Source organism: Ixodes scapularis, unplaced genomic scaffold, assembly GCF_016920785.2.
Source record: "Ixodes scapularis isolate PalLabHiFi unplaced genomic scaffold, ASM1692078v2 PGA_scaffold2__306_contigs__length_199485367, whole genome shotgun sequence".
Classification (NCBI taxonomy): Eukaryota; Metazoa; Arthropoda; class Arachnida; order Ixodida; family Ixodidae; genus Ixodes; species Ixodes scapularis.
Genome location: NW_024609857.1, coordinates 10,790,348 through 10,803,256, shown reverse-complemented (window position 1 = coordinate 10,803,256; position 12,909 = coordinate 10,790,348). Strand labels below are relative to the sequence as shown.

The following is a 12,909-nucleotide window of genomic DNA, read 5'->3' as shown; positions in this document are numbered from 1 at the left end:
ACAAAAAAATGCGCCTTCTGGCGACACAATGTCCTACCAACGAGCGAGGAGAACGCAAGGGCACGTAATCAGCACGCGAATTCGAAGGACCTCGAATAATTACGGAATGAATACCGCCGAGACGAGGGTTACATATGGGATACCCAGGCTAAAAGAGGACAACAGACGCTCCAATCGGCCCAGCCCGCATCGCCGCGCTCAAGTGGCGCCCTGATTAATAAGGTAATCTCATCCGAACGATCTGCGAGATCGCCGACGTAGCAGCCTCCGAGGAATTGCCTCATCCCCGACGATTACCGACGATGCGAGTGAAGAAGAGGCTACCTGCACGTTCGTCAGTTACTGCTCGTGGATTTGCTCCGCTTCGATTTCCCGGTCGCCGCGTTGGTCCCACTGCTCCCGGTCGGGGCTGTGCAAAGCGCGGTCGGAGCGGGAAAGCTGGGCGTCCTCCAAACGGTCGCTAGATGGCGGTAGCTGCCCGTGCGTTTCTCCGGCCACTCGAATGTCACGGGGAGCTGCATCTAGTGTTGGCGGTAACGAGCCGTTACGTTGCCGTTAACGTAGTAAAGTACTCGTTGCGCTTTCAAAACAGTTAACTGGTGGCGTACTTCACTTATTTCGAGTAACGGGTAACGTAACTACGTTAGTTGTTGCATCGTCCCAAGATTTAAAAAAAAATCCACTTTAAATTGTTTTGTGTTTGTAGGCACCGGGTTACACGAAAAGACCAGTGATGGAAGCGGAATTTTACGTTTTGCAGCAGGTTCTGCAGCAGGCAGAGCATTGGTTTGGAGCAGTTACTGATGATCCTTTTGGAGCAGATGCTAACATCTGTGAAGCACATCACTTGAAAATGAAAAAGTGATTGCATCGCTAAATGAGTTCATCTTTGATAATGACTGAGGGGTTCCTCTTTGATACTGGAACATATTAATACATTTTGTAATAAAAATAGATCTTTATCGCTTGATACGACGCTTTTTCGCTAAATAAAACAAATAGGGCTTTAGCCTTTAAAAAAATAGACCTGGAATTGTTTCGAGCATAATTATTGAAACTGTCGCGCTAACCCAGGCGCCCCGCCATGTCGGCCGCTGCACCTAGCACTCCGGTGTAAAGCGGTGAAGCTCGAAACGCGCGCGCTGGTGAGAGGCGCCACGGAATCATGCGGCAGACACGATAATCAAGTTCAAATCAATCAAATCAAGGAGTACAAGACCCCGACCTATCTTATCACGGTAGCCGCCATCCAACAATTTGGCAACGCTTTCTCTCGAATTTTAGCTCCTCAAATCGTCGACATCGTCTGAAAATTGAGACGATGTCGGCGATCAATCTGCCAGGGCATCAACCGACTAGCGTGGTTGACGATCAATCTCGATACTTTTTTCAACTTCCTTTAAAGCGCAGCCGCCGCTACGAACCAAAGGGACCGACCAGCGTCAAAGCGCGACATCATGGCATTCGTCCATCTTTCTGTGCGTGGTCTTTCGTCTGCTAAACGAATCAATAGCAGCAAATGTCCCGTGAATTGCGCTTTTAGTAGTGTTTGTGGTTGTATGTGGTCCAGCCTTCGACTGCACTCTTACCTAAGATAAAGCAAATTATACCGTGAGTAGAGACACTCTGAAATACATATTTGTACCATTTTTCTTTCCTTCAACTTCCTCCAATAATATTTTTTTTCTTTGCTTATTTAGGCGCAGGTATGGCGCTATTCTTAGCAAAAAGTAGCACTTCCGTCACTGATAGACCATTTTGGAAATACGCAGCGCCTCCCATTATCTATTCGACGCACTACGACGATCCGATATACGACGCGTGAAGGAGAACCCAAACATACAAGGGGCGGATCATGTTCGTTTAGCATTTTGCAATTTCAGAAAGCAGAGAACGTAGGACGCTAACAAACTGGGCTTTGTGATGCATCATCTCCGTTTTCTTCGTGCTTTGAATTCGTAGTGGTAAGAGAGGGGGAATCGAGCCACTTCCAGGATACACGGAGCGCGTAAATATGAGCTGGCCCCAGCGTATACATCCGAACGGCCCCAGAATTCCCCGCGCCGCGCGGTGGAATGTAGCATGAACGAGATGCACTGTGCGATTTTCCGGGGAGGTCTCTTCTTGCACTTACCCCACACATTTAAGCATTTTGCCTATCTATTCCAAACGCAAACACTCCCGCTTAGAAAAACCCTCAACGCCCACGCTCTTTGTCGAAGAACGCCGTCGCCGTCAACGGCAGGCAGGATGGATAGACGCACACCAAATTTTAACGCAAAAGTAACGCGCCTTACTTTTTTATCCGTAACGGGGACGCGTTCCTTTTTATTTTCAGCTAAGATAGGTCAGTAACGCGGTCCTTTGATTTGCAAATAACAAAAAATGTATTTCTTTATTTTTTATTTGCTTTTTTTTTTTTGTAACGCTTACAATGTCGAGTTTAACGTACACGAGAGTTCATTCGCGTTATTGTTTCCCAAAATTAATCTATAGGTTTCCGCACCTTGGTAATAAAAAATAACCCTCATAATCTGAAGCAAACATAGCGCGGAGGAGAGGTAGCTTCCAATCACCTTTTCCGGTACTGATGGTATGGTTCTTGCGTCGAATTTCATCGAGCAGCTATGTCTAAAACCGCGGCCACACTTATACCTCATACAAAAGGCACGGTAGCATTAACTGCAGACAGGGCTCAAGCGTGTTCGAAGCATGGTTGTTTCATGCATGCTTCAAATATGTCCCCAGACGGTCTCTTGTCATGAGCAGTGCGGCTGAGGCTCCCTTTTCACAGGGTCGGAGCAGTGCGGATGACGAGGCTTCTTGCCGGTCGCGACAGGCTCGGGCCTGACAGGGAGATGGTGCACGGAAGGACTCACTTTTTTCAGGCGTCCGGTGTCGGTGCCCAGGAAGGCGACGCTGTGCTGCGGCGTCGAAGCCGCGGCCACCGCCGTCAGGGTCAGGTTCCCGAACACGATACTGGCCACCTTGGAGATGGCTGAGCTGCCGTTCAGCTTGAGCGTCTCGTTACAGAAGCTCAACACGTTGCCGCTCTGCTGCAAGGACAAAAGGGGCGACAGGACACAAGTCAGCCCGCAGCTAGTCACATGTAGGTCTTTTTGTACCCCCAAACACCGGGATCGAGCAATACCACCTAAAGGACAAGGCCTGCCCATTATGACGTCATCGTTAGTGCCGCCCCGAGCGGCAAATACGCCGAAGCGCGGGCTTTGTCTTCGGGTGGTATTGGTATCGGTATTCCGGAAACCTATTCAGAAACTCGAGTGGTATTGGTTCCAGAATGTAAGAATGAGGAGGGCGTGAGTGCGGCGCATGAGTGCAAGACGTGAGAGCACCACAGGGCACAAAACCGAAGTGAAGGACCTCACTGTTTCGAAATCTCACGCGTACGGATGGCGGTCCAGCAGTATAACAGTACCTGATCTGATTTAAAATCAATATCCACCTCAACAAGCGTATACAAGGTCCGGCTCTCGCGCAGCGCCACTGATTTACTTACCTCTGTGTGTCTTAAAATATATTTATGGTCGGTCACAGGTTTAAGAGTGAAGTGAAAGCTCCTCCCACCTCTTTCCACTTTAACAGTGCGAACGCTCTGTTAAAGTGGAAGTGCAACATCAGATAGCAGAAGAAGTTAGGGTTCACTCTCAAGGTTGCGTTTGACTGCGTTAAGACTGCTTGCGTCGAGCTGTTGCTATGGCGACCCTTACGGCGAGCCAATGGGGAGGCGCTGCGTTGCACGACGCAGCGCAGTGCAACGCAGTCGTCAAGACTGTGCAGACGAGCCTTTCATGTTTTTTTTTTTTTTTTCCAAGCGCTGCTCGGCGGCGGTGAGCACGCCACAAAGCTCCCCGATGTAGCGATGCACTCGGCACCACATCGGCGATACGTCACGGGCAAGTCTACACTACATCGGCGCCGTTTTCCAGCGCCCATTCGGCGATGTGCTTTTATGTGTGAACCGGCCCTTACATGCTCGGCGAGTGTCTCTTTGGTATTTTGCCGATAAAGGAATCGTATTTCAAACGCTTCACGTCGAATTGAGCTTGCCGTCTGCGTCGCTGGTGCATGCTCGATAACAGACAAACTTGATTACACTTCGTTTGGTTAGAAATAGAGCTGACTGCAGGCCGCTCTTGCGCTATTCTTTACATCATGAGCGCACGTGAAGAACTGCCGTCCGTGACTAGCGACAGAACGTTTTCTCGTGTACTCGGGAGAGGTTCGAGATGGAAACGAGATCGGTTGCACGATCATCAAGCACGGGCTTGTGGTAATCAATATCGGAAGCCGAAACTGTGATTGAAAGATACAGTTAAGATGGCGCCTCCTTTTATGAGATTACCCTTGACAGGTTATAATGCGCGTATTACCCCAGCCCGTAGCCTTTAGTGTGACAAATGTATAAAAGCACGAGAAAGAAAAAAAAAAGTACACGGGAAAAGGCAAGTAAAACGTAAACAGGCAACGAAAGTTTGTAGAAGAATACCTACGCACGGGACCATGAATCAAAAACTGGAAGTCTTCGCGACCCCCCAATTAATTCGGCTCGCCGCAAAAGAGCATCAAACAGCTCCGTCTTCGATAAATCATCGAACGTATGCACGTTTAGAATGCACGCAACTACGGCCGACGTAAAAAAACAAAAAAAGAGAGAAAAAATATATGACCACCAAGGAACGAATGAGCCCGTCTTATCAATCTTGATAACCCGCCCTTCCATCGCCCTCCCCTCTAAATCTCCCGGCTCACTTTTTTTTTTTCTCTCGCAAGGCACGAACGGCAAACAAACCGCGCACGCACATACACCGAGACAGAGCGACAAAGGAGATCCAGTAATTGCTGCCCGCAAAAGCGGTAACAAAAAGCGACGCAGGAAGAGCAACTTCGCAACACAACAACAACGAACAAAACAATAAGAGCGCAACACGACACCATACACGAACCAAAACGCAACAACGCAACAGCAGTTAATAATACGTCGGAACCATGTGCCCCGTTCGCTCATACAGGGCACCCAAGCACGCACATACACGTGCACGCACAAATTCCCGCACATTCATATCTGCGCTTTTCTCTGTTTCTTCTACCATTTTTTTCTTCCTCCGGTAGAAGGGTGGCTTCATTAATAAATGGTGCCTCGTTACATCGCCTAAAGAACCGGTTATTAAATGTTTTTTTCGGTCACCCGCCCGGAGTTTGGCTATCCACAACCTGGCAGCACGAGGAAGATAGCCGAGCCGAGCCAAGCCAACCGCGACACCGTATGGCAAGCATGCGGGTATACGGAGTGGTGGGGAAACAAGTCGCCCCGGGGTCGGGTTCTCTTTAATGAGCAGAGTGAACCCCGGAGGCAGTCTACGCACAGGATGCGATACGTCTTGTCGCCGTCCCCACTTTCCTCGAGCGACGTGACCCTCAAGGTCCCACCCCAGTGCACTGACGGGAGCCGAGCCGGACACCGCCCCCCCCCCCCCTTTCCAAAGGCTCGCATGGAGAGTAAGTACACGCAGTGGTTGCTTACCACACGTGTACCACGAGGACGTTCGATTCATTGTTCCGGGCTTACACCGAGAGTTTCGGTACTACGACGTGGCAGCGGAGTCTGTTTACTCGCCAACCGCGTGCTTTTGTTTCTCTACGACCGCGACCGCTCATCGCGCGTGTGCCCCGCGTGTTCTCTGTGCTGCCCCTTGAATTAGCGTGCCCTTCTTCGCGTTTCGATGACTTAAAGACGCATTATATGGAACACTTTCTCGGAGCGAGGGGTTCGGGCATCTGGCCTGTGCGGAAAGAGGAGATCGTAGCCATGCTCAGACTGAGCCGCCACTTCTGAGAATTACAATATTGGCGGTGGGAGAATGTACGCCGAGAAAGCGTTGTGGAACCTTATTGTAAGCTCGCACTTAGCAGCATCCAACTCAACTATGGCCGCCAAGGAATACTACCCATACCGTGTGTGTTGTTCAGACCTGTATTCTGTTCACGACCCATGGCTGACGGTATACGGTGTGCGAGCTACGCGCTCGTGGGACGAATGAGCCGCTTGGCTTACATCATCTGCCACCACAGCCTGCGTCTGGGTGCGGACGAGAGCGTGGTCACGTGGCGGATGTTCGACCCGTGACTGGTTCAACGAGTTCGTAGCTTTCAGCGCACTGTCAGCTTGCGGGTGAACGGAGCATATCCAGGACATTGGGGCGCCCCTCTGTTCCTCGCCCCTTTAAGTCAGTACCAGCTGCTGACAGCACGCGGCGACAGGGACGATACGAGAAAAATAGCGCGTGATAAGGTGGTTGTCAAAGCGCCGGTTAAAGCTCTCAATGGAAAAGATGATCTCAACAGGTGTCAAGAGCAAAGGGAAAGTAACATAACTCCTGAATGTCATCACTTAGATCCCCAAGCGCTATTGCCAAGGGGCCCGAATATTTAGTTTCATTTATTTATTTGAACGTACTATCAGTCCCTTCAGGGATAATAAAAAACATTCCAACAATCAGTTGCAAACACAGTCAAACACAGTCTGCGCCGCCCTAATGCGAATCAGACACAACCCGTAAGTTAAACTTGTGCAATATATGTTACTGCAACACAACAGACACCGATGGTGCCGCTATATGAAGCATTGAAGATTAGGGATGTGAACTCGTCCCGGTTACAAGTACCCCCAACACTTTCAAATCAATCCCGCGCAACCTGCAAAAACAAGAAGAAAAAAGGGGTATCTAGATTCTAGAACGTTTCTGACTAAACATTCTTTCTTTTATATGCTTTTCATGCTTACTCCGGGTTATTCGCGACATGTCTTCAATTATACGCAGATGCATCTTCACGAGGACCAAGTTGTTGATAATACGTCAAAAAAAAAATCTATTATTATTATTTTCTTTTTTTTTTTTTGGGGGGGGGGGGGGGGGGGGATTTGGAGCAACGTTAAATTGGCTCTGCCGTAAAGGGGAGAGACTGGTTCCAGTCTTTAATGCCGAGAGTAAATAAAGCACAATGCCCCGAATATAATGCAATGAAATGCAAAGTTGCAAGCGAGCTGGACAAGAATGACGAAAAAAATCCATGAAGGGGAACAGAAGGGACAAAGGACATAAATCTCCAAACAAAGCTGGTAGGTGACGGGTGCGCGACCGGAAAAATCCGCCTGGTCCGGGTATCGAACCCGGGACCTCTCCACTTCCAGTGAAGCTCTCTACCAACTGAGCTAACCAGGGGTTAGACGTCAGTCAGTAGAGTAAACAGGTTTTATCAGCTGCCACCTGCCTAACACCAACAAGGGTGAAGGGCTTGCATTTTAAGGTTATGAATATAATGCAATTAAATGCTCGCCGCTGTATCCTTCCAGTTTTAACTCGAGGATTTTTGTTGTTGTTGTTTTCACATACGGATTTGAGATTTTGCACGCATATTCTAGTATTGGGCCCATTAACATCGTGTATGCATGCGAACAGCTTAGTTTCCTGCGAAGCATGTTTGAGCGTTCGTCGAATAAATTATAATATCTCGGTGGCTTCACCACCAGCATTATGTGTTTTGTCCATTTTATGTCCAAAGTTAGAGTGACTCCAAGGTACTTACTTTCCGTGACCCTCGTTAAAGTAAACCCCTGCAATATGTAGTTAATCCCTCATGGCTGACGCTTGTAAGCTATGGTCATGCATGGGTTTTTTTAGCGACATTTGCAAATTAGTGCACCAGTCGTCTATTTTATACAAATATTCGTTATACCTAATCTGATCTGTAATAGATTTGACTTCGGTGTAAATAATACAATCATCTGCAAATAATCTGGCTTGAATAGGCGAATCAACAATGAGGTAATTATTAATATACCACAAAAGCAACAAGGGCCCAAGTGCCGAACCTTCTGGCATATTTCAGACCTATTTTTATCAATACCTACATATATTTTTGCAATCAATAAGAAATATCTTGACACAGTAAACAACGTTATTTCTTCCTAAGACAAGTTTCGGTTTAATTAATATTATTTTTTTTTTTTTAGGACGGATTTTGCTTCTTACATTTTCTGCAAGCTTAGTCCTGTCGATATGCCCTCTGGAAACTCATGTTGGTAGTCGCTCAGAAACTTGTTACAAGAAAGAAATTGGCGAACAAGTTTAGAAACCATGGAAAGGAATTGGCGAACAAGTTTGGAAACTATGTTCTAAAATTGCGCATGGGGTAGATGTTACGGTAATAGGCCCGAAAGGCGGCGAAATTACGGATGAGGTTTCGCCTCCTTTCGGTATGGGAACTATTTAACTCAATATCAACCCTTCTAGAAGAGTCCCCCCGTTGACAGTGACTTCTCCAAAATTACCAATAGGTAATTTTGGAGAAGTCACTGTGATAGAAGTCAATGAATAGGCCATTCATTCTGCGTACCCCTTTAGAAAAACATTAGGAATTTTATCTGGGCCCATCGACTCAGATGTTATTAGATTTAGTAATAATCCAGTATTCCTCTAAGAGGGCCAAGACATTCATCTCTGAAAAGATCATAGGTAACACAAACTGGACTGGTTCATCATCGTGTTTTGTGAACACGCCAAAAAAAAAAAAAAACGCATGACACCTATCTGCGATATCCTGCTTGTCGTTATAGTAGCGCCCTGTTCTGTTCATTTGTTCAGTTGATAGTTCATCGCTCGTCCCGTGTTCCTCTCTCTTTGTTTTTGTCTTTTTGCGCGCTGCTTTTAATTTATTAAATTGTGTACATAACCCTGAAACATTTTTTTAAGCCTTCAAAATGTGCGGGGGTGATTGTGTGATGGACTGTTGCATTGTGACATTAAACTACTTTTGTTTTTACTCTTTTGTCCTAATTTTCATCGAGCACGCAATTCTGTTCTTTCATTTATTGAAGCTTCACGACGTTCTTGGCGGAGCCTGCCTCTGCGTCGTTTCACTTCTTATTTTTTTCTGACTGGCTTCCCTTGAAATCCAGGGATTGTGTATCCTTGCTCGTTTTATGTTCAGACGAACATATTGTGTTATGCACTTATCTATTACTGCTTTAAACCTTAGCCACATGTCATTCACTCTTACTACCTGTTGGTAACTGAGTCCCTCAAACGGCCCGAAGCAAATGTAAGTGGTCAGGTATAACTGCATCGTCAGCCATATTATAATCCCTATATTTTGAACTAACTTTTGTTTTTTATTCCGAACCGGGTTCATGATCATGATATGCTGAAATACCGGGCATTACAACAACCACATATGGTCGCGATACTAAGCGATTACTTAAAGATACAAGACCCAGAACTGATTCGCTGTCCGGTTGAATACGAGTACGACACGATAATCTGCTGAGGACCATGACTGATGCGCACGTCTATGATTGCAAGAGCAGATTCCGATTCCCTTTCTCCCCGTAACAATGTATCCCATACTACGCCCGGAACGTTTAGGTCTTCTGCAAAAATCACATGTTTATGCTGTATCCGTAAATCACGGATGAAGTCGTTTAATTTATTACCAACCGCTACTTCAGTCCCAGGTGGCCGATATACCGTGCCGCTATATAATAACTGCTTGAGTTTCAAGGTAAGTCTTGTACCACACGTATATCGGAGGGATGTTGAATGGCAGGGTACTTTATATCGACAATAACAGCTATACATCCTCAGCTCGGCCGCGCCGGTAATTTTGTATCATAATGTAACCAGATGGGAAGACTTCACTATCTCGTATGTCGAAGGGGAGCCACGTTTCCGTTACCACAACGACATCCGGTTCGAGCTAAATTACAAGATGCTCCAAGGCCACACTTCTAGTAACAAGACTATGTGCACTGATATTTAACAACTAAAATTTGGTGGGCAGTGTTTATCATCTCCTGTGCCTGAAGAGGAACTTCGGCTGTTTTCCTGGTCGTTTGTCCATGCATCAGATAACGTTGACCCGTGAGGTCGTCCCAGGCATACGTATCACTATCAATCTTAAGCTTGTCGAACTTTGAAAACGAGTGCCACATTTTGACCACTCTTTTTGTTATCGGATGCAGAGAGCCAAAGATTGCGCCTAATTTTTCTTCCAACTTCGCTGGAAAAATTCTCATTGATAAAAATGTCGGTCCCTTTCAACATATTTTGCGTTACGCAGTACAGTTTTTTTTTCGTTAAAGTTTGGAAGACACAGGAGGACTTGTCTTGGCCTATCTTAGGAAGCTCTTCCGATTCTGTAGAAATGTTCCACGCTCCTGGCGGTGATCTGGAATTTGTCTCGGAAGATATTGCCGAGCAGTTCCTCTCTTAGCTTTCCTTTCGTTTCATTCGTTGCATTTTAATACCTTTTATTATTAGGCTCTTGCTCGGGCTGCTATTTTCTAGGTCAACTTTTTTCATTAAGCTGCCTCTACACTGATGTAAGTTTGAGGACGTGTCCCACTCTCGAGGCCCGGACAATTGTGAAGGCAATATGAATAAGCAAATACTAAATAAATAAGCTTAAATAAGCATTTAAATACATGCACTGAAACTAGAACATAAAATTCAAAAAGGAATGCAAGGTTGATGAATACTATACTTCATTTTTTTTTAATGTAAAATATCGTAATTATGAATAGTAATCCGGAGAACTCAACCAGGCACACATCAAAGCGCATAAAAACTTTGGCTCATTCACACAGGGACAGAAGACTGATGAGAAGGGTAATCTGATAATGACAATATGCAAGTTATGACACTAAGCACGATATACGTGAGAACGCAAAGGAATTTTACCATGGTTACACAGACATTAAGCAGGGAACTTCGAATAGTAATCCTGGTGATTACAATTACAAAACGAAAGGCCCCGCGTTTTGATGCAGTATTCTCGCACTGTTCCTGATATATGCGTAGGTAACGTGACACCAATTTTTCCACTGGATTTATAACGGGAAAATTGAATTGGTGTATAAGTCATGTGGCGCTAATTTTCTCGCTAAATTTAGCGGAATATGCACGGACGGGCGAAATTTTGAGATTTTCCGTTAAAAATCATTTTATTCTTTAAAAAAAAGAAAAAAAAGACAATAGTGCGGCTTGATAAAGTTCCTGCCCGCAACAAAGTTGGAATAAATGGCAAGAACGAAACGCAAAAAGAATAACACACCGACAAGGAAGGGTATGTACATACAGGCACGTAGCCAGGAGGTCCCAGCAAAATGGAAAAGTTCGGGGGGAAGGGGGGGGGGGGGGCAAGACCCCCCCCCCCCCCCCCCCCCCGGCTACGTGCCTGATGTGCAACATAAACGAACGAAACTAATAAAAACTCTCCTATCGCAACACAAATAGTGGAGAACTTCCCTTGCTTGGTTTGTTTTACACGTTGTTATTCCATTAATATTGGGGGTAACAATTTTACGTCATTTAAGAAAGCTCCTTTCGTTTAATCGTGTCTTTGGCTGCGATGGCCCGCCGCACTTTCAGAACCGCCTCCCCCCCCACACACACACACACACAGACTTAAACAAGGAGTAAAAGGTATGCTTAAAACACCAGTTATTTATTTTTTTTTAACAAGCGATTGTGCTGTTATTTGTTATGTCGAAGCGGCAATGTTGAATAACCGGTTTCAGACCGAACATAACCTGGAGAGCCGGAAGCGGATCACAAGGTACGCAAACCCGCAATCAGAGGGAGCCACTCAACATATAAAGCGAGGCAAAAGAACGCAACTGACGGCCGCCTTCCCGCGTTTCCATGGGACAAAATGGCATTATTGAGTCCACGTATGTGCAAAACCAAATACGAGAAAGAAAAAAAAAATATCACGATACGTTTAAAGACAAAAGAGGAGGGAATTTGCGTCGAAATGTTTACGAGAGGAGCGAGAAATTCCCGGCATGTCACGTGGACGTTCGGTACGTATTTTTCTGGGTATGCGAGGCTCGACACAAAACGAATGGACCAAAAGGGACGGAGAAGGCGGACACAGAAGACAGGGCTCGACAAACTAAAGTGTTTACATTGGGTGGTTCCCTATTTATATGTAGATATTTTACTATTTTTTTCTTCTTCTTCTTTATTTTGAAACTTTGAGCGCGAAGGGCAAAATAGCTCGCGAGACATTTGAAAACGACTGTCAAGTCGGGGAGAAAACTATTAAAGAACATACTAAAAAAAAAAAAGTAAAAAAGAACACGAGTTAAGGAAACCATCAGACCCACGAACGTGGAAGTTTCGGCTGTTCCCGATGTAATTGAAATAAGCGTGTTCTTGTTTTGTTACAATTACTCTCGACGTATTTTCGGTTTGACTGGATACGTTTCATTTTTTTTTTCTTGTTTTCGTACAGACGTGGAACGTTCGCGACCGGCATAAGTCGCTCTCATATTCCACAGCCCCGAAACGAAAACGCGCGCAATAGCAGCGGCGAGAGGAATACGGGCTTCCTGCTTTGGGCATCAGGGACAGCTGCCGCGAAATTTGCTCCCCGTCAAAACGCCGAGAGACAGAAAGGTGAACAAAAAGTAACCCCGCTGCGCGCTCGCTGAGGAATAACTCCTCAAACATCCATACAAACATAAAAAAAAGGATAAACGTTTGCCTAAAAACCTTGCGTTCTCTTCAAAAAAGTAACGCTAAATTCCTATACACAAAGGAGTCGGATATCTTTGCCAAGAAGCGAGCAATCTCACGCGGGACCCGATTAAAGTTTCGGAAGGGTTGGGTGCCGACGGCAGGGTCGGCGGGTGTATTATACTATAATCTTGCCATAGCGAGCATTAAACGAGAAAAAACATTTGCTCTCCGAGAACAGAATAACAATGAGAGGAAACATCGGATCCCTATCATTTCGTCGAAACTCGTTTTCGTGGAATTACGTTTCGCGGAACACTTTTCAAGGACACGCGTTTCGTGAACATACGTTTCGTCGACACGATCG

General features: G+C 45.9%; 1 protein-coding gene across 1 annotated transcript in view; it reads right to left on the bottom strand.

Moving 5' to 3' along the window:
* Positions 1–12,909, bottom strand: part of LOC8036364 (plexin-B) — a 138,748-nt gene that overhangs the window by 44,851 nt on the left and 80,988 nt on the right. Inside the window, exon 4 of the mRNA XM_042291695.1 lies at positions 2,880–3,056. Coding sequence (XP_042147629.1) covers positions 2,880–3,056 — 177 coding nt within the window. The remainder of the gene's footprint in view (positions 1–2,879; positions 3,057–12,909) is intronic.